This window comes from Lathamus discolor, chromosome 10 (genome assembly GCF_037157495.1).
Source record: "Lathamus discolor isolate bLatDis1 chromosome 10, bLatDis1.hap1, whole genome shotgun sequence".
In the NCBI taxonomy this organism is placed as follows: domain Eukaryota; kingdom Metazoa; phylum Chordata; class Aves; order Psittaciformes; family Psittacidae; genus Lathamus; species Lathamus discolor.
The window spans coordinates 17,638,814-17,665,488 of NC_088893.1; the positions used below are offsets into that span (position 1 = coordinate 17,638,814).

At 41.8% G+C, this 26,675-nt stretch overlaps 1 protein-coding gene across 5 annotated transcripts in view; it reads right to left on the reverse strand.

Annotated features, from left to right (window-relative positions):
• Window positions 1–737: 737 nt before the first annotated feature.
• Window positions 738–26,675, reverse strand: part of SMAD5 (SMAD family member 5) — a 32,794-nt gene continuing 6,856 nt past the window's right edge. Inside the window, exons 1-9 of one of the 5 annotated variants that reach the window (XM_065690327.1) lie at window positions 22,035–22,226; window positions 17,468–17,517; window positions 15,767–15,901; window positions 12,012–12,603; window positions 10,453–10,704; window positions 9,200–9,319; window positions 8,368–8,589; window positions 5,644–5,900; window positions 738–4,723 (exon numbers count right to left, since the gene is read on the reverse strand). In XM_065690327.1, coding sequence (XP_065546399.1) covers window positions 4,580–4,723; window positions 5,644–5,900; window positions 8,368–8,589; window positions 9,200–9,319; window positions 10,453–10,704; window positions 12,012–12,414 — 1,398 coding nt within the window. In that variant the 5' untranslated portion in view covers window positions 12,415–12,603; window positions 15,767–15,901; window positions 17,468–17,517; window positions 22,035–22,226 and the 3' untranslated portion in view covers window positions 738–4,579. Of the gene's footprint in view, window positions 4,724–5,643; window positions 5,901–8,367; window positions 8,590–9,199; window positions 9,320–10,452; window positions 10,705–12,011; window positions 12,604–15,766; window positions 16,173–17,467; window positions 17,518–21,613; window positions 21,721–22,034; window positions 22,227–26,675 lie in introns of those variants that run through there. The other 4 variants (XM_065690330.1, XM_065690326.1, XM_065690328.1 and 1 more) reach the window with 4 other exon arrangements.

The following is a 26,675-nucleotide window of genomic DNA, read 5'->3' on the forward strand; positions in this document are numbered from 1 at the left end:
AAGTTAAAGCCCAAAGCAGGCAACACACACAAGATAAAGCACTAGGAACACTTTTGTTTCAGTATTATACTAAGCAAATCATATGTCCTTTCTGTAGCATTCACAGAATGGTTGGAATTGGAAGGGACTTAAAGAGATTATCTACTTCTTCAGTGCGTACCCCTGTGGGATTGGGATTCACTATTTTTGTACTACCCAAAAAAGAAAGATTTCCTTTAATTTATGCACTCCACCAATTGCTGTTTCAACCTGTATTTCTATAGTATCTTGGTAAACAAGAGTTTTCTATGCCTCAATCTTAAAAATTAAAGCGAAAGATGGTAAAAGAACAGCAAAGAAACTTCTCCTGAATTCCCATTTTACTGGAACAGTGGGAGGACATGCGAAAACCTTCATTTCAATGACAAGGCTATCAGGTTAGAGGCCATCAGTTTAAAGCTCTACTCATGCAGGCATGAGGATTATTGTTAAAAAACATTAAGGTCAACCACAAGAGTAAAAAACACTCAAACAAAACCCCAACCACCCCCTATACAATGTGGTGTTGATACACTTTTGTATGCAGCTTTGCATTACCAAAATCCTGTAGGAAAGTATTTTTAAGATACAAGATCACATCCGTACGAGGAGAAGATGGTAAGGCATCAGCAGCAAGTTACAAGAAGTCATAAATCAGCCTTTGGAAACAAGTATTTCGGACATACTGAGTTACAGAGAAAGGAAATGAGAAAAATCTGTGGGGTTTTTTTGTTTTGTTTATTGAAATATGAGCAGCAGTATGCAAAAAATATCTTTAAAAACGTAACATAGCAAAACCTAATCATTTAAAATTAACAAAATAAAAAGATGTTTAGAGTTAAATGAAAAAACAACTCATGGCTAGAACTGTGTTTCCTACAATGTAAACAAAAAGCATAAAGGTTATGCTTGCAACAAACACAGAAGCAGACTTATGGAGCAGCACAATAAAGCAACATTATGTTGTAATCTGGTGGTTTGGTCTATTGATTTGAATTCAGAATGGGACACCTTCCTAAAAAACAACTATAAAAACTTAGTCACATGTTTGTCTTTCGAAGTAAAACATTTGGGTGGGTGTTTTGTCCTAAAACCCATCACCAGCAACACTTTGGGGCAACTAAAACAATAACCTGAAGAAAAGTTTATGTTTTAAAGGAGGGAGAAAGCCCAACACATTTTTGTGCTCTCTGGACTCACACTGCAAGAGAATCTGCCCAAGAATTGAGAACTTTCACACTGTGGTATTGTGGGGAGAGGAAAAAGAATTATAGCTTCAAGCAAAACCAATTCTATACCAAACGACAACACATGGGCTGGTTCATCACTCTTTTGACTAATGGATTGTTCTGTTAGATTTGTCTCTCACCAGTCTGTCATACTAGAAAGTTTTATTTTGGTCCTATAGATCCTCTAACCCACTGTCATCCCTTCATGTACAAGTACTTCATGCCTAATGCAATTAAATGAATGTAACACTTACGCAAGGCACTGGACTGACTGCCAGCAAGACTGAAGTCCTCAGAGGAAGAATATCCAAGCTACTGTCTTAGTGACTATAAAAGCAAACCCAGAAAGAACTTCAGTATAAGCCCGTTCTAGGCTTTTGCTGGCATTGCCAAAGCTGTTAGTTAATGCTGTGGTTGGTGCAAAGTAGAAAGATGCCCAAAAGAAGAAAATACACTACAAAAGCCAGAACAGTTTTCACTGAAGAGTAACATCAGTTTAAGCTAGGCTACACTGGAAAGGCTCCATCCTCCATTACCACCACACTACTGGCTGATTCAGTTTCTCCATCCCTCCATCTAGATTAAGAAGTGACTTACACACAAGTATGCTGCAACCGAAGCAGTGCTTTCTGATATCACTATGCTTAAACCATCATCAGGGCCAAACAATTATCCATCCAATCCATCCATGCACCGACAGAGGAATTTTATATCAGCAGCACAGTTGACCTAAACATGATCAGGAATACCAGGAAACAGCAGCACACATTTGCTAACTAGAAAGCTCTCAAAAAGTCCTACAGAGAAGTAGAACACAGACAAATCTTACTGGGTCTGCTCCTGCAAGCCTACCCTGGCAAAATCAGCAGTCACAAGGATATCCCCAGCACTGCACATATTAGAGTTCAAGAATATGTACACAAGCAGACTAATGCCAGAGTACTGCAGTACTTAATGACAGCATCAGAAGTGGGTTAACTGGATATTATTGCAGACATTATGGTTCAGTGCATGGGTAGCCAATCTAACCACAATACTAGCACTAAGCACCAGCTCTGGCTCATGAACACCCACTTCAGCAGCCATTCTTGAGTCATTTCATTGGCCACATCTAAACACACAAGTGAGCAGAGATGAAACCAAGTGAAAAACATTTTGGATAAAGTAAAACCTTGTACCTACAACTGAGATCTGTCCTTAATCCAATGTGCCATGACGTTATAAAAGCTAGTCAAGAAAAAGAAATCCTGTGGTGTCAAATACACATATTCAGCAACTTGATAGAAGAAAAGCCTGATCCTGTGGCCAACTGACTTCACATCTTACTTGATCAAAAGAACCATCTCTGGGTTGCAGCTCCAAAGAATGAAAGACAAAACCCCAAAGGTGAACAGCAAATCAAGTTCCTCCCCTTCTCCTGACCATTCACTTGTTCGGTTTTGAACACACTTAAGAAACTGCTTAAAAAACACTAAACCCATAAAAAATACACCGCCAAAGTAATACAGAAATTCCTGTACAAGAGAACATCAGGGTTCTGCAGAAGTGTTACAGTTTATTCCTTTAAGGCATTTTATAAGAAACATTTTAATGACACGTAAACAATTTCATTTCTTTAAGATCACTTGTTACTTAGGTACCATATGATGCGTGATTTCCATGTCATTCAATAGACGACACCAGAACTTGTGTAAGCAATCAATGTCTCATGATTGCAGTAATTAACTGCAACACATCTTTGAATAACTATTTGCATTTTAGAGTTTTCAGCCTCTCCCCCAAACACTGAACCCTTTTCTGAAGAGGTGATCAGGAAAGAGAAAAAGGAGGACAAGAAGGTAAAAAAATACAATGGGACTTTTTCTGCATGCAAAGAGATTTTGTATATAATTCACTTTAATTCTCTTAGGGTATTTCTTTCAGCCTCCTTTTTTATTAAAGGGGAAAAATATGCATATGTTGTTTAACTGATTTCTTTTAGTGTTTAGTACAGTGTTTAAATTCTCTACTGAGTAATACAACAGCACAGGCAAGAGGATTCCTTACATGTGAGAGAGAAATTTCATCATCATATTAATGCAGTCCTTCCATCCCATAAAGCTGCCAACTACAGCTACAAGTCTTCTGACTGAAGACCTGCCATAAAGGACAGGATCAAGACCACTGTTTCATGTAGGCTACAAATAAGTGATTACTTTTGGTCATTACCAACAGGTCTGTATTAAATCACATGATCTGGAAGTAAAAGCTTCTGCAATCAGTTACTAATTTGCTAAGCCACTCACAGTCTTCAGAGAGACTCAAACTCATACTGAAAGTGAATTAAATACAGTGTAATCACTAATACTGCATAATGTCTACGGAGAGATTAAAAAGGCCTAACACAGATCAATTCCAGACAGGTAAAATAAACAGCTAGAACACCAAAAAGAGAACAAAAAAACTTAATTCCTTCCAAAAAGTAGTAAGCACTGCCATTTACAAATAGTAGTGTTTATGTTAAAATAGAGAAGGGTACCTAAAAAGAAATAGCCTTGGCAACCAAATCCAAATGGCATGAGTGTAAATCAAAGCAAAACAAGGATTATTACTCCAGAAACGTGCAAGATGTTTACCTTGTATCGATTACTATTGAAAACGGTGGTTAAAAGAGAGATTACAACACTAAAGTGGGAAAAAGGCTAAGAACTGCTAATGCTATATGCATTAATATAAAGTGTGTTTATGACAGCATTTTCCAATAGACAATAAAAGTGTTTTTTACACCACTCCAAGATTTGTAAAAAGTATATTTCATGTGTACACTTAAAAAAAGGTCACATTGCTCAATCTGAGGCAAATTAGCCATGATAAAGTCTAATTTTGTTCATGACAGATGTCAACCTTAAGATGTTAAGCAACTATGCTAAAACTACAGCTTGCAAACTGGAGCTGCACATGTTCAAACAGTAAAAAAATCCCAAACTATGATATGTATTTATCTGCTGAAGTCAGTCTTCATAATTCTTGTCCCTCCAGGACAAAAAGCGTTTTCCAGTTAAGACATATGCCTGTAAGTTCTAGGGGAGGGAGGGGAAAAGTGTTCTGAATCTTTTCAATAGACTTTTTTTGTCACCCTTAGGGCTCAACTGTCACATAAGCATCACAAGAACAAATTGAAATGTAAAACTGGTTAGCTATACACAATGGAATTGGTCACAAAGGGCTTTAAAAAAAAAGAGAAGTTAAACCATAAGATCCATTCTCCACATAGCTCACAGTATCCACACTGGAAGTTTCGCTAGAATTAGAATAAGTTCGCTAAAAATAAAGCTGAAGATAGAATTTCAGCACTATGAAACAGATGAGATGGGATTAAGGGGCGAACCCATTTGTGTAAGTACTTTATCCAGCCACTGGAGGGGCCCATGAAGGTGAATTTCTATCCAGCATGGGGTGCTTGTCACATCTTGTCGGTGATATTCAGCTCCCCAGCCCTGTAAAAATAAACAACATATTACTGATCAAGTTGAGGACATGCTTTCAAAATAACTGTACGAACAAGCAGCAGGAAATCATGTTCTAAGATACTTATCTGAAGGTAACTCATGATCTAGCAACATCTCTTATTTAAAGGAAAAAACCCAAGGCTGGGAAGGAGTGGGAGGGAAGCTGCACCTGGAAGCCTGAACAAAGTCTTATCTGCTACAGCCTTGAAGTGACTGCAGGAGCTCCTCTTGGAGCTCATTGCTGACTCAAGAACGACTCCTGGCTACGGCCACATCTTTTGTTTCTCCCTCCTGCTCCCTAACCTCTATACTCTCAAATTGAGCAATATTTATCATAACTGACAAAACAAGGTATCTTTTGGACAAGATGCAAAAAAAACCATGGAAGGCCCAAGTCTAGACTTTGCGTTAGCTCTGAATTGGACAGCATCTTTATCAAAGATGTTGAGAAAACACCACTAACAGCAGAATCTGACTTCATGAATTCAAATCATGTCTTTTTACCCCACACCAATTATTTAAAACTTAGTATCACCTCTTTGAAGGAGCTGCATCTCCTTCTGCAATCTCTTATGCTCCTCTCTACTGAGATTCTTTTAGTGGTTTTGCAATTCACTTTGTTCTTTCAAATTTAGAGCATGAGCTCAAATCTCCTTTAATAAAATTACAGCAACCACGATGAATTGCCTGTCCTAAATACTGAATTAACTAGATACCCAACATCCAATCCAGCATCGTGTGCTTTCCCTTTCTTGCACCGATTTTCCTCCCCCAAATTAACTATTTTCAACATAGTTATCATTGAAAAGAACCACATCAGGTCAGAATAGCTTTGCTAGCTTGTTACAGTGCTAATTAAATTGCTGCCGAATACCCAAATCCACAACAGGTATCAATGCCCTGTTTACCTTTACAAAGCTCATGCGAATGGTGCACATTTTGGTGAGCTCATACACTGCTTCAAATCCATGGTTGACAGACTGAGCTAAAAGCTGAGCAAACTCCTGATTGTTGAAGATCTTCAGACTGCATCCACTGGGAATCTTGCATACAGTCGTCGGATGAAAGCCATGGTGGTAGTTGCAGTTCCTGCTCTGTACAAATATGCTGCTATCACTTAAACACTCAGCATAGACTTCCCCACCAACATAGTAGAGATGAACTCCTGGAAGAAAAGATAAAAACCTTTCAAATTACTTTTTCTTCCAAAAATATAGTACTTAATAAAGCTCCCTCAAAATCAGAGACAACAAAATACATTTTCTGCTTGAGGAGCTTTTCAGTAAGCTCTTTTGTCCACACTATAACATACTTTCTCAATTCAAAACACAGTAGGCTTCACTGTACGCTAGCCACTAGATGTCCTTCTCTCATCAATTACAGAACAGAATGGAAAAACTACTGCCGCACAACAGTTATTTCAAGCTATTTTCCTAGAGAACTTCTGCGGTTTTTAAAACTCCAGTCTTATAAAACTGATGGTTTCTGCCGATGGTAATTGCAACAGAAATAAAAGTGTCCTAGAGAAGGGGCAGTGACAGACATGAATGAGAAAGTATACCCATGCTCTCACATTCAGTGTATTTTTGTGAATGTAAAAGAGGTAATCCGATTAGCTGCACAACTTAAACACCATCAGACTTTACAGATCTGATAATCAAAGTCCTGAGATTTTCACATCTGCCTGGATTCAGATACGTAACGTAAATGCTTCCCTTTCATTAGGAGCTGAAGCCTATATATCACTGCAGACTATCCTGCAGTTTGCCAGATGAAGCTGCAGCAAGCCAGCAGATGCAAGTTAATCTTTCAGACAGCAGCAACTGTTGTGAACATTGGTAGATCTGCCTGGGACTAAGGTAGGATGGTTACGCAGAGGAACCATTGGCTTCAACCACACTAAGCAGCTGTCAGAAAACCTGGAGTGGGCAAGAAAGCATTTTCAGCACACAACCCTATATATTTAAAAAGACAGGGACTACCACTTGTTAACTAACAATCTTTTGAGTAAAGACCTTCCAAGACATTTCTAAAGAGGGGAGCGGGATAATGTAACAGTCTGAGAAGAACACAGGTACTTCTTATTGTGCACTGGATTATGCTTCATATCACACTTGCAATGGAATACTTCTGCAGGGAAAAAAACTTACCAAGTAGGACTGGGTAGTTGTAAGGAGACAAAAAAACAGGACCTTCCCAAAGCCATAAACAAACAGTATTTTAATCCAAAAAAACATAGAATCATAGAATGGTTTGGGTTGGAAGGGACCTTGGAAGGCTTCCAGCTGAGTAAAGGTCTTCCACTAGATGAAGTTGTTCCAAGCCCCGTCCAGCCTGACCTTGAGCACTACCAGGAATGGGGCAGCCACAGCTTCTCTGGGCACCCTGTGCCAGCACCTCACCACCCTCACAGGGAAGAGCTTCTGCCTAAGATCTAAACTAAATCTCAGAACTTTTACCATAAAGCAAATTTATTTTAATAATTAGTATTAGAGACATAGACATATTAAAGCTCACTGCAGCCAATACTACTTTACAACATGATCCTGGACCCTTGTTACATTTCCGACCTTAGGGAGATGCACTAGATTCCCCTGCCAGCACCATCAAAAGGCATTAGCCAAAACACAAGAACCTTACAAGCCACCCATAACCAAGAAATCAGATGTTCCCCTTCATATTATTAAATTTTCTTGGACAACAGCACTGCAGATCCAAGCATCATTTTGCCGTACGGACAGTTGTTTCTAACTAAAAGACCATTAAGGAACAGGATGGGTCTTGAAGACAGAAGACATATTACAAGCAACAGTGACTTATCAAACAAAACTCAACACCAACTGCACTGAATGATCTCTGGCATTAAAAAGGCCTCTAAATGTGTGTAATAGAAACAGGGTTCTCTTCTCAGGACTTAGTTACAAAAAAAGATGTTCAGAAAAGTAGTACTACCTTTTAAGATAATCCAAGCACATTCCATCAGAGATGAAAACCGTGCATCTGTATGTGTTATCAGCCAAACAGTATGGGAAAACTAGAAGATCTTGCAAAACCTGCTGTCTCCAGGAATCCCTCCCACACACAAACACACCCCATGGATCCACTCAGACAAATGAGCCCTTGCAGTTTTGCATTAGCACTTCAAAGTCCTGCTGACAACTCATGCAAGATACTTGAACATACTGTAGACAGCAGCGTAGTATCTTGCATGTACAACAAAAGAAAGAAATCTATCTTTGATACATGTGAAGCAGTATGAAAAATTTGATTTAGGAAGAAGATACAACATGGAATATCAGAAGTCCTGCAATATTTCTTGGTGCTGAAACATGAAATTCTACATACCGACTACTACATCAGCCATAACAAGCAAGCCCTTATGACAATATAGTGTGGTAAGGAAGAGGTCATATTTAATCTTTTAAATTAGTGCCAAAGAAAAATGTGTTAAATTTCTAATTAGACCCAAACCATGCTTAAGTAAACTGTGTTCTGATACCAGAGAGGTAGATAACATTATCACAGATGACTTCTACTATTCTTATCCGAGAATAATCATTGTTGCAGTATACAGATGTTCAAACAAAAACAGACTTCACTTCATAATCATGCACAACACAACCAAGCTTCACCTTTTCCAATGTGTCGTCTAGTGTTCTCAATTGTCGAGTTGCGATTAACGTTTGAGAGCAAACCTAAGCAGAACCTGTTTTTGTTATTGGAGGGATCTGTAAACCCATCTACTAAGACACTTGTAGAAGATGCATGAAAAGCCTCCCCAACACGATTATTTAGCTCATAATACACGATGGAACACCAGTGTTTGGGTTCTTCATATGCAACAGGCTGAACATCTGAAAAGAAGCAAAATGGATTTAAATAAGGATTAAAATATTAAATCTCAAATTCTAAAGCAGATGTTCCAGCATACCAACAGGTAAGTAAAGGCTCAGTCAACAGTTATGATGGGCAAGAACTGTCCTGATTTGGATCTTCATGATTTTTACTTCTAGGCATTTTAACTAGTCCACTGACTTTATAGTCTTTTCTATTTTAAGCCCGTTATTAAACAAAAACCTATGCAAACAAATACAGATGACTGTGGTATCAGATGAAACATGATTCTTCTGTCCACTTTTAGAAGAATTTGTTATAACTTTGGGAATATTTTCAGTACTTTTGTGCATATACAATTCCAGCAGCAGGCAAATGTAGCAGAAAAAACTGATTTTGAGAAATTAATAAATTTCAACTTGCTGTAAGCCATGTGATGCACCTGAGGCTTTAAAAGAAAGAGATGCAAATAAGCAAGGCAAGCCTTATTTCTCAACTCTTATATCCCCAGCTTGCCTTGGAGGACTGCTTCCACTTATCAACAAAGTTCATTGTGTCATCTGAAGTTACTCACTCGATTTGGTCATAAGCCAAACCATGTTAATTTTACACCACACTCTACAAACTTACCTCTGGTAGATATATTTGGCATGATTTGAGGGATCATTGAATTGCTTGTGTCCATAGACTGTGAATTATCCTGCCCCATTTGATCATCAGGGGGCATATATGCAGGAGGTGGAGTATCAGCTGCAAACATAAAAAAAAATAAACCCGAATAAACCTCAACAATTTAGAGTATTTATTTATTCATGCTACAGCTGTAAATACACAAAAATACTCTTGAACAAGAGACCTTAAAACATTTGGATCCATTTTCAAAGTAACCTGAAGGCAACCCAGCCAGCTGCCTTTACTGTAAACTCCTCCAACAGCTGGATTCTTACCTAAAAAAATTAAGAGATGGGGTTTTTTTCTTCCTGCATTTTTGTTTTGAGAACCGTATTCCTGCAGCCGAGCAAGACAACTACAGTTCCTACCTCCTGTCACACAAACATTAGCTTTCCTGCCTACCGTCTCCTCCCTGTTCAAAAAGAAAGTACTAGAAGGAATAACTTTATTTGCCGCAGCATAACAAAGGCCTAAACCAGTTATGGTTTTGCTGCTTCTGTAGGCCAAGTTCATTACAAAAGTGCAGATCTCTGCATTCTTCCATTCAGCAAAGCAGCCAGTGTACCAACATATTATTATACTCTATTTCAGAAATTCTCTCCGGATACCATTAATGCATCCATCCCAGTGATCCCAGTACTTATCCAAGAGGGATACCCCACTGTATGGACACTCATTTTGTGGCACTGGGCAACCAGAAAGAACAAAGATGAGGCCACTGAGCTACTGGAAAAGAAATTCTTTCATTTATCAACTTCTTGGCTTTATAAGCCACACCAATAACCAGACTCCATATGGCTTCTTTGCCTTATCATTTGTTGGTTTTTCCTTATTTTTACCCAAATAAATAGGTTAAGTTCCTATCAAAAATCTGCTACTTCTTCCCAGTTAAATACCATGTGTCTTTGTTCTAAGACAGACATCAATAAACTTCTTGCTCAGCCTCTTACATCTGCTTCCTTTTCATTACTAAATATTCTTCTGAAGTATGTATCAGTTATTCTACATGGAAGCTGTGCAGAATAACTGACCATCCATGACAGTAAAACAAGAACTAATTCTGATCAGTGACAAAACTAGTAAGAAACCCCTCTCAAAAAGCAAATGGAAAAGCAATTTACTGCAAGTATCACAAATTCCTGAGGTAGTAAGTCACAGCAGCATATGACATTTCAAGTATTTTATCAAGTTGACATTTAGGCTGTACTTACCTGGTAGCTGAAATGGACTGGATGGTCCAGAGCTAGCTGGGGAGCTCGGGTAAGTGCTGCTGGCTGGAGAAGGTGGATAGGGACTGTTTGGTGAAATGGAAAATGGAGTGCTGTTGGGTTGCTGGAAAGAGTCTGGAAATGTCGCATTGTGTGGCATGTGTGGTTCATTGTGGCTTAGGTTCCTGAACTGGACTAGTAGACTGTGCTGTGGATTGAATTCACTATGTCTAGGCACTAACACTGGAGGTAGAACTGAAAACAAAACACAAAAAATAGATACTTAGATTAAAACCAGTGACAGGAGAGATACAAGTAACATGCTCTTCTGCTCATCATGGAAAGACGAGGGGTGGAAAGAGGAGTAGGGGATTCAGTGATGCCTCTACCTCATCCTCTCTCCTTTACCTTTTTACATTATGCTCCATGGAAGACTCACACTTCACCTCTTGCAAAATTAGAGTGAAACTACACTTACTTCATGCAACTGGACCTTTTTTTCCAAGAAAAAAAAAAAAAAAAAAACAGTCTACATGTGGCACATACCAAACTACAGATTTTGAGGTGCTAAGCTGTCCTGGCTTTGGCTGGTGTAGAGTTAATTTTCTTCCTACCCTCACTGTATGTGTAAATTACCAACTGAGTTGAAATAGGCTATAGTAATATAGACCGTATTTCTAACTACATAGTTACACATAGTCCTTTCTTGCTGAAAACAAAATCTATACTACAATGTAACTATTGCTAAGACAGAGTTTTAATTTCTAAATTCAAGAGTGCTGGAGTCTGGAATTCAAGTGCTACAGCAGAGCACCTGAGCACTACAGCAGAGCACCTGAGCACTACAGCAGAGCACCTGAGCACTACAGCAGGTTGCAAGTAGAGTTACACCCATTTTGTGGAACAACGGAAGCAACTTTTCACTGTACTTTCCAGAGCAACATACTTCACCTTTCCCACTCGTAACCACAATCCTCCTCACCTTCTCCCGTGGCAATGTGCCTTAACAGCAGACTTCCTACCCGACACATATCTGGTTCCTTGATCTAACTGATCATTGCTCTTGGTTCTGTTCAGCTCTGCTGCCTGCTGCTGGGAACTCACGTCCCACTTGACTTTATCAACTCTGTATCTTAGAATTAATATTTTATCTCCTCAATTCATGTCACTCAGTGATTAAATACTAAGCTCCTGAAAGGAGGTTACAAACCTCCTCGCAGACTGAGGGTTTTAAACAAGTTTGTCACAGAAACCAAAGTACTTTGATCAGTGCTTTCTATTTTATTACAATTGAGGACTCTGCCACTAAGCTTAAGGTTAATGGGCTTAACTGATCTGTTGGAGAAGTATGACTTGCCACAAAGAAAAAACAGCTAGTACAGAAAGGACAACACACTTCCCCCAAACCCCACCAGAAAAGTATACTCTGAACATCATTCCTCTTCCAAACTCCCTCATATACCAAATGTAGTTTGTTATACGGCACTGGAGAAGGAGGAGTGAACAGTAAGTGGTTCCTGAAGATATTGTCCAGTTTTCAAGACAGCCATGTTCAAACATACCTGGGCTCTCCACCCTCTTATAGTGGTATGGATTGATGCAGACTTCCTTCTGTTTAGATCCAAAAGGAAATTCACAAATATCCAATGGCTTCAGCTCGTGATGACTTTGTAGATCAGGCCAACGCCAAACACGACAGTAAATGACATGGGGAAGGCCCTTTCTGTGAGAAACTTGAAGTCGTCCATCTAAAGAGCGGGGGATAGTAACGCACTTGCTGGGCTGTCCTGGACTGCTCAAGGCTTTCTCCAGTTCTTCCATAGCACCTTTTTTCTTCTTCAGCTTTTTAACCAAAGCATCAACAGCTTTTTCTGCCCATTTTTCCTCTTCATCTCCTTGTTTCCAGCCCAACAGACGCTTTACAGCTGGGCTAGTAAAGGAGAACAAACTGGCCATTGACGTCATTTGACACAAGTCTTCAAAAGGTCTGTTGGGTTTTGTCTGTTGGGCTTTTTTGTTTATTTGGGTTTTTTTGTTTCCAAAGAAATGTCAGTTATTGCCACTGATGAGCTGCACTAGCTCTTGGAGGCCGACAAACGAACATACAGATGTCAGTGATGAAGTCTTCTCATCAAAAAAAATGATCGATTCCTCCTATTAAAGAGATAAGTTAACAAGTAATTAGTAAACAAGTAAAGAATGTGGTAAACCAAAAAGGCTGATATCAGAAAGAATCCCTGTTTCAATCCAGCCATGGCAACTGATTTTGTTTCAGAATAATCTCTTGAGTACAAGAACCTCACACCAAAGCTAAATGTGATCAGAGTCCCTAGTTCCTGCATCACTCATCACTGAGGGAAAGGACAGTCAAGGGACCAAAAGGACAGCATGGTTTCTGTTAACAGTATTCTTTAAATCCATGATTTTCCTTCAGAAAAGAGGCTTGGGGAATATGCTTTAAAACTGGTATTATATCCCTGTCATGGAGCTTCACCAGAAGACTTAAACTCACAATGAAGAAACAGGGAAGAGACACAGTGGAACCAATAGTTTCACAGCCAGTACTGCACTGAAGCACTCAGCTTCTCAAAAGAATATTTATTTCCCAAAAGAAGAAAATACGAAAGCATCTTCTTGCTCTTGAGCTCTAATTCAGCACCCTACGTTTTTGGAAGAGTATTAGGAAAAAAAAAAAAATAAAGAAGAAGCTGCAGATAACTACACAGAAAACAAAAACAATTGGAAGAAAAACACAGTAATACCCCCAAAGCAACCCTGCCCCAGCCACTCAAAGGTGATCAACCTTTTCAGCTGTGGCTATTTTTATGCTGCACTTCCTTGTATCTTTTCAGAAGAATATTTGAAGCGCTAGATATATTTAGCCTTTGGCACAAAAAAAAGTGTTTTCTTTTCCCCAGAAAAAGAAGGGGGAGGCATGGTGGAGTAAATACTGTGACCTTTACTACAAACTGCCATGGAGAGAAGCAGAACAACACTGTGCAACTCAAGCAGCGCTCATGAATGGTGATGTTTTCTACCACTCACCAGGCTCTAATGCAAATCCTCCCCCCACCAATTTAAGGAGTACCGATGACAAGAGGAAATGATGTGCTGTGGCAGCGCACTGATAAGAACTTGTAAAATCCCCTGTGAATACTAAATAAGCAAGTATAGACAATGAGCAGCTGGCAAAAAGCAAGAGCAGAGCTAAGAGAAAGGATGTCAATAACAAAAGATGCTTCCTTTCTTGCTACAGAGACTGCCAAACAACACTGTCTCTCAATTTTTGATAAACCATGGTGAATCAGAACACCTAACATAGCCCAAGACGCCAAATCTGCACATAAGAGAAAGGTGTGTGCTGGGGAGCAGAAGATTTAAGTTCCTCTGTGCTGGTTCTCTTAGACTCCTACCTTTGATCATCAGGATCTTTTTGCCTCCCATCTCTGATTAACTAAAAGTCATCTGATAAGGTTTCTCTTAGTGTCTAGGCACATTTACAAGCTTGCTCAGACACATGAACAGGTACTTTCCTCTAACATAACCACGCATTAAGCATCAGCAGCCAAAGACTCAGCAAACATCCCTAGACAAAGCATTTATCACATTGCACATGTAATCATCCTAAATTTTCTACTAGGGAGGTGGAAGGTGAGGAAAGCAGGGAACAAACCCAAGGACACTTGGCTACAATGAAGAGTGTAAGCTTAAAAACTTACGAACATCCTTTACAGGAAAAAATCAATTTTTTTTCACACAGCAGCTTAATCCCATTGGTAATTCTTTGATTATTCAGCTTTGTTTCTATAATATCAAAAAAAAATGGGAAAACCAAACCAAACAAAAACTATTTGAAGATCTTTCTTCCTAAATTCTCATAAAAAGTAAAATGAACAAAAAGAAATTAAGGGAATAGAGGTCTCCCACTGCTTCAGTAAAGCCTCAGAAGAGGCCACTGAAGAAAAGGAAAAGAAAAGAACCCACAACCAATTATATATCACAAGAAATAAGGACATGTCTGCACTTTAAGTATCATTTAGTTCCCCAGAACTATTACACATGAGAACCTTTGCACCCTTCAAAGTAACAGGAAACACAAAGGGAGATAAACTTGGCCAAGAATGCAGACTAAATTTATTCTTTTACTGAGGATAAAAGTTTACTGTTCTAAAAAGTAAAAGCTGTTTATAGTCACATTAAGTTGCTTCCAAGCCTTGCGCGCATTCAGTAGCTGTAAGGTATCAGCTATTGCTCACACCCCTAAGAAAGGAAATGATCCCACCTAGAATCTCAGACCAGAAAGAAGACAATTCAAAAGTTCTATTTTTGGTTCCCAGCTATGCTTTCAAAGAACCTTCAGCATCACCGAGGCAGAAGAGACACCAGAAATTTCTATAGTTGCTGAGCTCAGATGAGATTGTAAGAAACGCCTCTTGACTGTCGCCACCCTGATCTATTTTCCGTTCCAGCTGCCCCATCTATATTAAGCAATCAAATTTGCAGATCTATGAATCTATTCTATGATCACGTCTTAATTGTTTACTTTTTTATTGAACACAACAGTAACATGCAGCAAGTAGGAATGAAATTTTCTTGCTTGTATATCATTTCAACATCATTTATCCACAAGTATGCTCATGGAATAAACAACCCTAACTGAAGGCAAAGAAAGTTGGAACAGTTCTAAACTGATGCTTTGGAGGAACTAGGGTTTGTAGGGCAAGTGTCAAGAGAATTTTGACAAACAACTGTCCTATAAATGATGATTTCAGAAACAATCTGCTTGGAGTAAATAACTCAAAACCCCTCATATTCATCTGAATACCTATCAACAAAACCAAACCTAGTTTTCCACATACATGCTTACACTATAACCACTGAAAAATGAGATTGCTGAAGATGAAAATGTTAATGGCATTTACTGGAAATCCATTCTGTCCACCCATGATGCTTTCAAGACTCTTCTGCTGAAATGTGTTTTTACCTGTTCAAGAAAAGCAAGGGCAAAACAGAAACCCTGAAACACACTACTAACAGATTTTTGAGAAGTACAAAAGACACTGAATTAAATCTCATTAAAAGCTTTTCAGAAGTTCATTTTGGAAGGCAAAAATACTGAAGGTTTATAGCTTTCGCTTTTTCTTAAGAAAGCAAGGTAGGATTAGAAATCTTCACAAACTATCTGTACACTTAAAGTGTTTCCTTCTTTGGAGCTATTTAAGGCCACAGAGCAGCACGTTCAGGTATTTATGTAGAAACCAAACATTTTCATGATAAAATATCTGAATGAGCAGCACAATCCATTTAGAACACTTACTTGTATTTAATATCATTTCAGCATCCGATTTTTGAAAGGTTTCTCGGTAATCATGCATCTGTGAGGAACAGCATCACCACATCATCTATATTTACAATCAATTTCTTCTGAGGCTTTAGAAGTGCACCTTATGAGCTGTGATTGCAGTACAACAGCACGTCACCAAGACTTGAGCACAGAAACAAACGCTTGAGAGTCACACTTTCATTCATTGTGTTGCACAAATTACATGTATTATTGCACCTCTAGACCCAGCTGGCAACAGCTTTCATGGGGGTGAAAAAAGCTTTCTTAACTTTCCTTAAGAGGCAGAGGACCTATTACACATTACCTGCTTTTATTAAATTACTTTTCAGCTGAGCTACAAGAGAACATCAGCTGGAAAACATGTTATTACATTTAAAATAAAGTAATAGTTACAAACACTCTAAAGAGCGAGTGTAATGCATTGCAATGGGTAGCATGAGGGGGCTTTTAATGGGTAAGCATAAAAGGAAGTAAGTGCTGTATCAAAATTGGACTTTGGGGCATGCATTATTTATATGTTTAAAGTTCTTGTTAATGACTGCAGCAAATGGAAGGAAGCTAGCTGTGTGAACAGATACATTGTTTGACCCCCTCTTAATACCTCATCAAGCCAGCTACACGTAAATAAACTGGGCTAACAGCAGAACTTACAAGTTACTTTTCAGCTGCAAAGATGGGAAGAAGAGACTACCTTTCATCTACCATCACAACACTAAGCAACTCAACTACTTTTTTGGTTCCTCTTCTGAGGTTTTCTTAGCATACTATATCAAACCAACAAGTTTGGCAAATAAATCTGATTCACTATAAAGGAATCTCCTTCTGGCTAAAAGGGTCTGAGCAAGACTCACAGCAGAATAGATCAATATAAAATTAAGTGTAGTGTATTTATTTTAATGAGCTGCACTTCTTACGCAACATGTTCTGCCATCGATTTCAAACTAATTTCCCACCTGCAAAATCTAAAGTATCATTAAACCGAGCAGCCCATCACCCCAGCAGCATGGCAATAGATGATGCTTTTTACAAGGGTTACAAGGGTAAGAATAAAATGGGTGACAACTAGACTGTCCACATCTTTCCCTACTGCCAATACTAAGCCCGTATTGCAAATGCACGAGCACTATTCTCCTCCTGCTTAATTTACTTTTTTGCAAATTAAGACAGCTTCCTGTAGCACCATACCCAGTCTGAACTAAGTAACCTCAGTGCTCATTGTTAGAAGCTGCTTTAAGACTCAATTTCAGAATAGAAACAAACCACCACTTATAACCAGCTACACAATGGGTAGTTCATTAGAGCTGCTGCAGATCTGCAGTTAAACTTGTGCTCAACTTTATTGCCTCTTCCAACTTAGAAATGCTGAAGTATTTTGACTTCATACACACATTAATATATTATATATTCACACAGAACACTCAAACTCAATTACAGTATAGTACAGCATATTGATGGCTTGGCTTTGCGAGCGAAGATTTGGGAAGGGCTTTACCCACGCTTACTACAAGTGTATTATGCTATATCCAAACATCAATATTTTCTTCAAAATTGTCTAAAACTACAACTTCATACATCAATTTCACCTGGTTTTATGAAGGTCCTTCTTTCCCTCCAAACTTCTTGGCAGGAATTACACTTGGGTTTTATTCTAGTTTTCCCAAGTCTATGTCTTACCTTGTAGCCCAGCACACAGTCCCATGCAATGATATGCATTACAGCCTTTCCTTGAGGACAAATATAGAAGAAATGTTAGCTCCATAATTTTCCCATATACATGAAGAATAAGATAAATCCCAAGGTTACACAATGGTTAAAAACTTGAGTAATAAACCCAAAGGGCCTACATTTCTCATACCACTTCATAGCCCTTCAACAGAAAGGGGTTTTCTTCAATTATCTTGTGCAGCATTTCAGCCATGAAGCAGATCACCAGTGATATAACTAATTTTTTCCTCTCCCCCCCTTAAGGGTAAGTAGAAGACGAAAGGAGATTTTATAAATGGTATCAAAAAGGAACTTGTGGTGTTTTCATCAGAACTGAGCTTGCATATCCAAATGCACATCGAGTTCACCAGAACCCATAAATGTTTTTATACCAGCACTAGATTTCTTTGCTTGAAACATGCCTTGTAAGGCAATATATTCTAACTAATACTACATGTAAACAAGAACAGAAAGGAATTGTCTGGTATCTTCAAAACTTTTACTAACCATGAACTGTTCTCCAAACACAAAAATGCACTGACAACTTCAGACATGGCTTTCTCACACAATACTTGTTCTTTTCATTTCCACATCTGTACATCATCTAACACAGCGTAAAAAGAAAATAAAACTGAAGCATTTAGCTCTGTCAACCGAGAAATATTTAACTAGGACTCTCTTAAAGGAAACATCATAAAAACTCTGAGGCCAAGCACAAGCAGTAATACATTGTACATAGAAGTGGAATCATAAAAGCCAGACAGTAAAAGCCATGCTTCTCGTTTTTCTTAAAGTCTTCTCAATAATTACTGTTAAGAAATAATACAAGTGATCATGATTTCTATCACAAAAGAGGTCCAGTCAGGAGTTCACTAATAGAGCTGTACTGCATGTCAAAAGCACCGTCACTCCCAACTGATGCCAAGAAAACCCCAGAAAGAGTATAACCAAAGAAAAGAAAGGTCTGAGTTTAGTCTGCATCACAGCAAAACTTGAGCTTAACTGTGATACAGGGGAGAAACACAGAAAACTTCCCACGCCTAAACAAAGTTAATATCTGTTTCTTAAGGCATCTGCTTAGAACACAAAAATCCACCGCTCCCATGGCCCTGGTGTCTGCAGCTACTCTAATTACTGAGCAATTAGCTTTTGTAGAAGTTCTCAAAACCTACAAATTCCATCTCTGAACCAAAAATCTCTCTCCCTTAAGTGTTTTGTCAGATCTGTGCATTTTCTCACACTTCTATTTCTGCTAATTGGCGCTTTCCAACAGAAGCATTATGCTGAAAAATGCCATTACCAACAGTAATCGGCACGTCTGAAAGTCAGCCCTGAAACTGCCTCATGTTTTTAAGGTTACTTAAGATCTACTCTAACCACAGCAGATAACTACAAGGTAGCATCCCCTTCTTAGTTAAAAATCACATACAAAAAGCATTACTGAATTTCACTAAACATGAAAACAAACGCTCATTCTGTGGACACAGAGAAGCAAGGAGGTGATAAGAAATTACCTTAGTACTACAACTGGAGAAAAAAACAGGGAAAATAAAGGATCTTATTTCACAACCCCTAAAATATGTTAAAAAAGTTGAACAAAGCCTTCCAAAAATGTTGATGCTCCTATGCAAGACCTTCATTAAAGAATAAGATCCTAACTAAAATGCGAATTAGCAACAAAAAATGTAACCTGAAAGGGACTTTAAAATTTCATGAAGCTTTGAAAGAGGGGAAGAAAAATAAAGATGTATGGGGGTGTGTGTATATATACTTCCACTCCATCTGAATTGCATTAAGACAGTGACAAGTTTACAAAAGCTACAGGATTGGAGGGAACACGGACAATAGTAATTCAACCAGCTTTCCCCCCACACACACCCTTTGCACAGAATGAATGAATGGCAAAGTATTCTAAATTTGTCAGTTTGTGACATGCACTGACCCAGAATTCAGAGACACTACTTCATAGTTGGTGTATCAGTAGCAGCGATCCTGACAAAGATCCTCTGTCGGGGATGACAGTCCTGGCAGGCTCAACCTTGGTGGTAGGTCAGCAGGGATACAGACTTGGCAGGCGGCGGGTTGCACCCTGCCAACCCACACTGGTCAAGCGCACTCTAGTGCCAGCCAAACCTTTTTACGTGGTCACAGGAACACGGCTAAAAAGGCTTCCAGAAAACAGGGCAGGAACTTGCACCAAGACTAATGATAACTGAAAAAGTCTTACATTACTGTTCAACTTGCTTTTAATGAGCTATTTATCAATGTAAGCCATGAACTATCAGAAGTGTTCTCAGCTCACACAAGAATCAATCTTAATTCTTAGCATGAGCTCCCTTACCTGTTGCTATTAAAAATCATTTAAAGATCTTTCAGGAAGAAATATTAATACAGTAATTTTGGCAAACCTATCACAGACATTAGCAGAAACTTGTATTTTTATTTCAAAATAATAAAAAAAAGCTGCTCAACTGGTGGTGAAGAAAGGTACAGGGATTTGCACAGAATTGCTACAGCAGTATCTCTGCAGGTAGGTAATTCAGCCAAGAGAAACAAAGTAGTTCTTTGAGTTTTCTTTAGAGAACAATAAAGAAAATATAGAGGACATTTTACTAAAATTAAAAGCATCCTCTGGAATACTAAAGATCATAACCCAAGTTGCTAAAACCACTCGAATAAACCCTAAAATTTGCTTAATAGAGTGCATGCACTCCATCTTGAGACAGAGCTTCTTCCAGCTCAGATAATACTCTATCATCATGAAAACTCTGCCCAGGAGATCATCCACTTAAGGTGCAAGATTAAAAATTGGACATCATAACCAGACCCAAGTAGTACAAAGTCCACAGTTACAGTTCCTTCAGGTTCCATCAGAGGTTAAAATTCCAAATCTCAGATAAAATACACCCACCACACACAGCATAGCAGCATGCCCTTTTGTTGTGATCTTTTGCCATCCAGAGAAAGAAATGCAGAGGAAGCTTCTCTTCCTCCTTTCCCACTTCTCATCCCCATCACGACTGCCCATCTTGGGCTTCCACTAGGAATGTTTTCTAACAAAACCAAGAAAATTCCTCCCTCAAGTGTATTTTCTCCACAATGGAAAGGAAAAGAAAGCTTTCACAAAGGCAGGTACCCCAGTAAGCACATGTTTTTTGGGAGTTTGGTTTTGTTTGCAAAAGTGAGCGCTATTAAGTGCTGAGCGGCAATTTCAAGGCCAAGTGTGCAATTTTAATATCAGCGGTAAGAGTAAACCACTATCAAACGGTAGGGATTAAGACATTAAATCCAACAGCACTCTACACACAGACAGGGCACTCTCAAAAGTTACAACACTCTAATTATGAAACATCTTCAATAAAGTTATTTGCTGCTGCTATTAACTTCCACTACTACCATCTGCCAACTTCATAAAGTATTACATTACTCTTGATGAGCACGGGCACATGACTGCAACACTCTTTCCACCCTTTTTTTCCCCCCTTTCTCTTCAACATAATTCTGTGATTCCTTAAAATATCAGATAGATATTCTGTGCAGAACTTTCATAACTGAGATATACAATGTTAATTTCAGGTTTCGGTATTATAAAGCCACCGATGGAAGGTAAATCAACTGAAATCAACAACGACATAAAAACCAGCAAGATATTTCATCTAAAACCTGATGATCTGATTTCCCCCGACACGGCAAAACTTAGAGACTGATGCAAAAGTTGATAGTTATTTCTTGGAGGTTTTGTGAAAGCTCAACTCATTCACTGAGTAAAATCTCTAAATCACCACAGATCCCACCAAAACAACAACTATTACTGAACCTATTCAATAATACATTCAACAACTACTGCAAAATCAGTTCTTCCCTGTTTTACTGAGCTTCATTCAACGAGCTTCAAGTCCCACCAGAAGCTACCCAAGTGGAACAAGCACCCAGATCACTTGATTCCCAGTCTTGTGCTTTTAACCGCAAGACCATATTTCCTCTATTAAGTTTACAACCCGCAGAAAACAAAAATTGCCATTCTAAATCACTCGGGCGGCCCATCTGTTGTCAGGCAGCTGTCAGGGCTGGGTGCACGCAAGGGAAGGCCGAGGTGGACAAGTGCGGGTTCCCTACCATCGCCTCCGCGGGAAAGCGACTCTCTTTCCCAAGGGATCCGAAACGTGGAATTGCTCCTTTTCCTTGGGCCAAGGCCTTGCTCCAGGCGGGAGCGAGCTCCTCGTCTTAAATAAATAATAAATAAATAAAAAGAGAAACAAAAACCACCGAGCCTCTCATTAGCGTTGCAACAGTTCGCTCCTACAGTTACATGCACAGACTTATTTTTATCAGCACGGAGCGTGTTTTAACAGCCCAGCAGCGCGATCCTGCGCTCCCATTTCCCTCCCGCGGCTACTTTCTCCTCCACTCCCCGCTCCCCCTCGGCTCGGCCCAAAGCCCCGCGCCGCCGCGGGAGGCCTCGGCCCCCTTATGAGTTTCGGAAAGGCCCGTTCCCCAGCGCCGGGAACGCTACCCGCAGCCCTCCCCCCGGACCCACCCGACACGGAGCAGAGGCAGCCGTGCTCCACCGCGGCGACCCGGGGCGAGCGTCCGTCCGTGCGGCTGCAGGCAGGGCCCGGGCCGCTGCCGCCCGCCCGCTCAGCAACACAACTTTATTGGGAGCCCGCGGAGAGGGACAGCGGCGCGGCGGCGCCGGCGGGGCCAGCGCCGGGACCCGGATGTGCGCGAGGGGCGGGGCTAACGCACGGGCGGGAGCCTGCGCTGCCCGCGCATGCGCGGTGCAAACGGGAGAACGCAGGCGCGGCGGGAAGGGCGGGCGGAGATCGGGAGTGTGCCCGCAAAACAAAGTGAAATAGGGAAAAGGAGAACCGTGCGGGGGCTGTTGTCGAAAGAAACACCTTACCCCGAGACGGAGGGTAAAAAGTTGGCCTGAAGATCAGCGCAGTCTCGCAGTGACCCCTTATGAAACCCCTCTGCCGGGGCCTGTTGAAGTCGCGAGTGGCAGCCGAGGGGTGAAGGCCGCGATGGCCGGGGCTGCAGGGGCTGAGATCCAAAGGCTCAGCTGAGCTGATGAAAGTGCTGAGGAGAGGCAGTGTTTGGGACTGCGGGGATCGAGCTTGTACCCGCAAAAGAAAGTGAAACAGAGAAAATACAGAAGTGTCAGGGGTTGTTGATGAAAAAAACAACTCGCCCTGAATGGAGGGATAAACAGTTTACCCCAAGGTCAATTTTACCACAAGAACCACAAGGTTCTGCAGTGACCATTCATGAGGATGCCTCTGCTAGGGCCTATTGAAGGCTCCAATGGCAGCTGAGGGGTGAAGGCCGTGACAACCAGCACTGCAGGGGCTGAGATGCGAGGGCAGGGTTGAGGGGAAGCAGCTTGTACCCGCAAAACCAAGTGAAATAAAGAGAAAAAATGGAAAACTTGGGGGTTGATGGTGAAAAAATAACTCACCCTGAGACTGAGGGATTAAAAAAAATTCACCTCAGGGCCGTCTCACAGTGACCCTGCATGAGGGTGCCTCTGCTGTGGCCTATTGAAGGTTCCAGTGGCAGTCAATGGGTGAAGGCCACAACGGCGAGTACTGCAGGGGCTGAGATCCAAGAGCTGGGCTGAGGGGACATGGTGAGGAGGCCTGCAGGGGTCCAGCTTGTACCCGCGAAACAAAGTGAAATATTAAAAATAGAATCATTGGAGTTTGTTGATGAAAAAACAGCCTCAAAATGGAGGGATAAAATATCTACTGCAATATCAGAGCAGTCCTGCAGTGACCCCTCATGAAACACCTCTGCTGGGGCCTATTGAAGGCCCCAGTGGTAGTTGAGAGGTGAAGGCCGTGATGGCTGGTGCTGCAGGGTCTGAGATCCAAGGGCTGGGGAGAGGGCCAGGGGGGGCTGTGGGGATCCAGTTTATACACCCAAAAGAAAGTGAAATAGAGAAAAAATAGCACTGTTGGGGGTTCTACATGAAAAAAATAACTCACCCCAAGAAGGAGGGGTAAAAAAAGGGATAAAGAATTTACCTCAAGATCAGCGTGGTTCTACAGTGACCCTTCATGAAGATGCCTCCACTGAGGCCTGTTGAAGGCCCCAGTGGCAGACGAGGGCTGGAGCTCATTTGCACTGAAATCAGTAATAAACCCAGTTGTACATTCAAAAGCCTCAAAATCCAGGGCAGGACTGGCAAAGTCCTGCTTCCCTTACAGAAGACGAGATAGCTTAGAGCAGTGTTTGAGGGCTGAACCATGTTCAGCTCTGCTCTTCACTCACTTCACTCGCAGGTGGAAGTGCTCAACATAAGGCTGAGGCCTGAACTCTGATGGCAGTGAGAAGCGTAGTGCATGTGCAGTGCTGAGGGGAGGAAGCAGATGCGGCAGGGAGGGCTGGGCTAATGGGGCACAGTGCGAAGGGTTGGGCTGGGCTGGGCTGAGGGGATGTGGGGGGTAGGCCTGGGGGGAGCCAGCTTGCACCCGCAAAAGAAAAGCGCAAAACATTTGGGGGCTGTTGTTGAAAAGCTGCTCACCTCAAGATGGAGGAATAAAACATTTACTGCAAAATCAACACAGTCCCGCAGTGTATGCTTATGAAATGCCTCTGCTGGGGCTTATTGAAGGCCCCAGTGGCAGCGGAGGGGTGGAGGCTGTGATGGCCGGTGCTGCAGGGGCTGAGATCCAAAGGCTCAGCTGAGCTGATTCAAGGGCTGGGCTAGGCTGAGGGGACGGGGACAGGGCCTGGGAGGGGCGGAGGAGGGCAGCAGGAGTCCAGCTTGTACCACAAAACAAAGTGAAATAGATTAAAAATGGAAGCACTGGGGGCTGTTGATGAAAAAACAACCTGCCCTGAGAGGGAGGGATAAAAAAATTATCTCAAGAGTAGCACAGTTCTGCAGTGACATCTCACGAGGATGCCTCTGCTGGGGCCTATTGAAGGCCCCAGTACCAGTCTAGGGGTGAAGGCCACAATGGCCGGCGCTACAGGGGCTGAGGTGGCAAGGGTTGGGCTGAGGGGGCCTGGTGGCAGGGCCTGTGGGGATCCAGTTTATACCCCCCAAAAGAAAGTGAAATAGAGAAAAAATAGCAGTGTTGGGGGTTCTACATGAAAAAAACAACTCACCCCAAGGAGGGATAAAAAATTTACCTCAAGATCAGTGCAGTTCTGCAGTGACCCCTCATGAGAATGCCTCCACTGGGGCCTATTGAAGGCCCCAATGGCAACCAAGGGGTGGAGGCCGCAATGGCTGGTGCTGCAGGGCCTGGATCCAAGGGCTGGGTGGGCTGAGGGAATGGGGACAGGGATGGCGGGGAGGGTGGAGGGACGGAGGCGGAATCCAGCTCGTACCATAAAACCAAGTGAAACAGAAAAAATAGAAGCGTTGGGGGTTGCTGATGAAAAAAACAACTCACCCTGAGACAAAGGGATAAAAACTTTACCTCAAGATCAGCACGGTTCCGCAGCGATCCCTCATGAGGATGCCTCTGCTGGGGCCTATTGGAGGCCTCAATGGCAGTCAAGGGGTGGAGGCCGCAATGGCCGGCTCTGCCGGGGCTGAAATCCAGGCTCAGCTGAGCTGATCCAAGGGCTGGGCTGGGCTGAGGGGATGCAGCGTGGGGCCTGTGGGGATACAGACTGTATCCGCAAAACCAAGTGGAACAGAGAAGAAAGCGAAACATCGGGGCCTGTTGTTGATAAAATAATGCACCTCAAGATGGTGGAGGAACAGAAAGTTTACCTCAAGATCAGTGCAGTCGCCCTGTGACCCTTTATGAAACGCCTCTGCCACAGCCTATTGAAGGCCCCAGTGGCAGCCGAGGGGTGGAAGCTGCAATGGCCGGTGCTGCAGGGGCTGAGATCCAAAGGCTCAGCTGAGCTGAGGGGACATGGAGGGGGGGCCCGTGGGGATCTAGCTTGTACCTCAGAAACCAAGTGAAATAGGGAAAAAAGCAGAATCATTGGAGGTTGTAGATGAAATAAACAACTCTGCCTAAGATGGGGGATATAAAATGTACCTCAAGATCAGCACGGTTCCACAGTGACCCCTTAGGAGGATGCCTCTGCTGGGGCCTATTGAAGGCCTCAATGACAGCCGAGGGGTGCAGGCTGCAATGGCCGGTGCTGCAGGGGCTGGGATCCACGGGCTGATCCAAGGGCTGGGCTGGGCGGAGGGGACACAGTGTGGGGCCTGTGGGGATCCAGCTTGTGCCCGCAAAACCAAGTGGAATAAATAAGTGGGTGGCAGCAGGGAGGGCTGGAATACATTGAGGGGATGTGGCGGGAAGGGCCTTTGGGGATCCAGCTTGTACCCCCAAAACCAAGTGAAATCAGAGAAAACAGAAGCGGTGGGGGTTCTGGATGAAGAAAGAACTCCCCCCAAGAGGGAGGGAGAAATCATGTACCTCAGGATCAGTGCAGTTCCGCAGTGCCCCCCCATGAACCACCTCTGCCACGGCCTATTGAAGGCCCCAATGGCCGCTGAGGGCTGGGTGCCGCAATGGCCGGCGCTGCCGGGGCTGAGCTGCCACCGTCTCTGCTGCCCAGTGCCGTGGGGTGCCTGCCCAGCGCTGCCACCGGGCCAGGGGTCAGTGTTGAGGCCTGCACCCTGATGGCACTGGGCAATTTAGCTTTAAATGGACATTGCCAACATCCACGACTGGGGGAAAGTACTGAACGCTTCAGCCCTCAAAGTGATTCTAAGAGGAAACTTTCCCTACATGAAGGTAGGGAAAGCAAAAGCCGCCTTCCTTAGAGAAGGCCGGTTGGAGCCTGGGTCAGACACGGCATTGACCTAAACTGAATCCCAGTGTCACCCACCACAGAAATTCCTACAGCGTGTGTAGGAACAGAGAATATGGGTCAAAATCATCATCTGTACATAAACTTGTATCTTTGTTGTACGGCGGGTAACTGCTTCGTCTTGCAGCAGTTAAGAGGCTGGCATACCGATTGCATCTGGCATGCAAGGGAATGTTGCTATAAAGCAAATTCCTGTTGGAGAGAAATGTTAGAAACAAGGAAATAGAATGGAAAAGTTATTTTAGATATAAATATGTGCAAATACATATATAATTAAGTGAAAAAGAAGCCACATGAAACCCCAGGTTTTATTTGTGTGAATTAAGGGCAAAACCTTTGAGACCTCACCTGGAGCATTGTGTGCAGTTCTGGTGTCCTCAACATA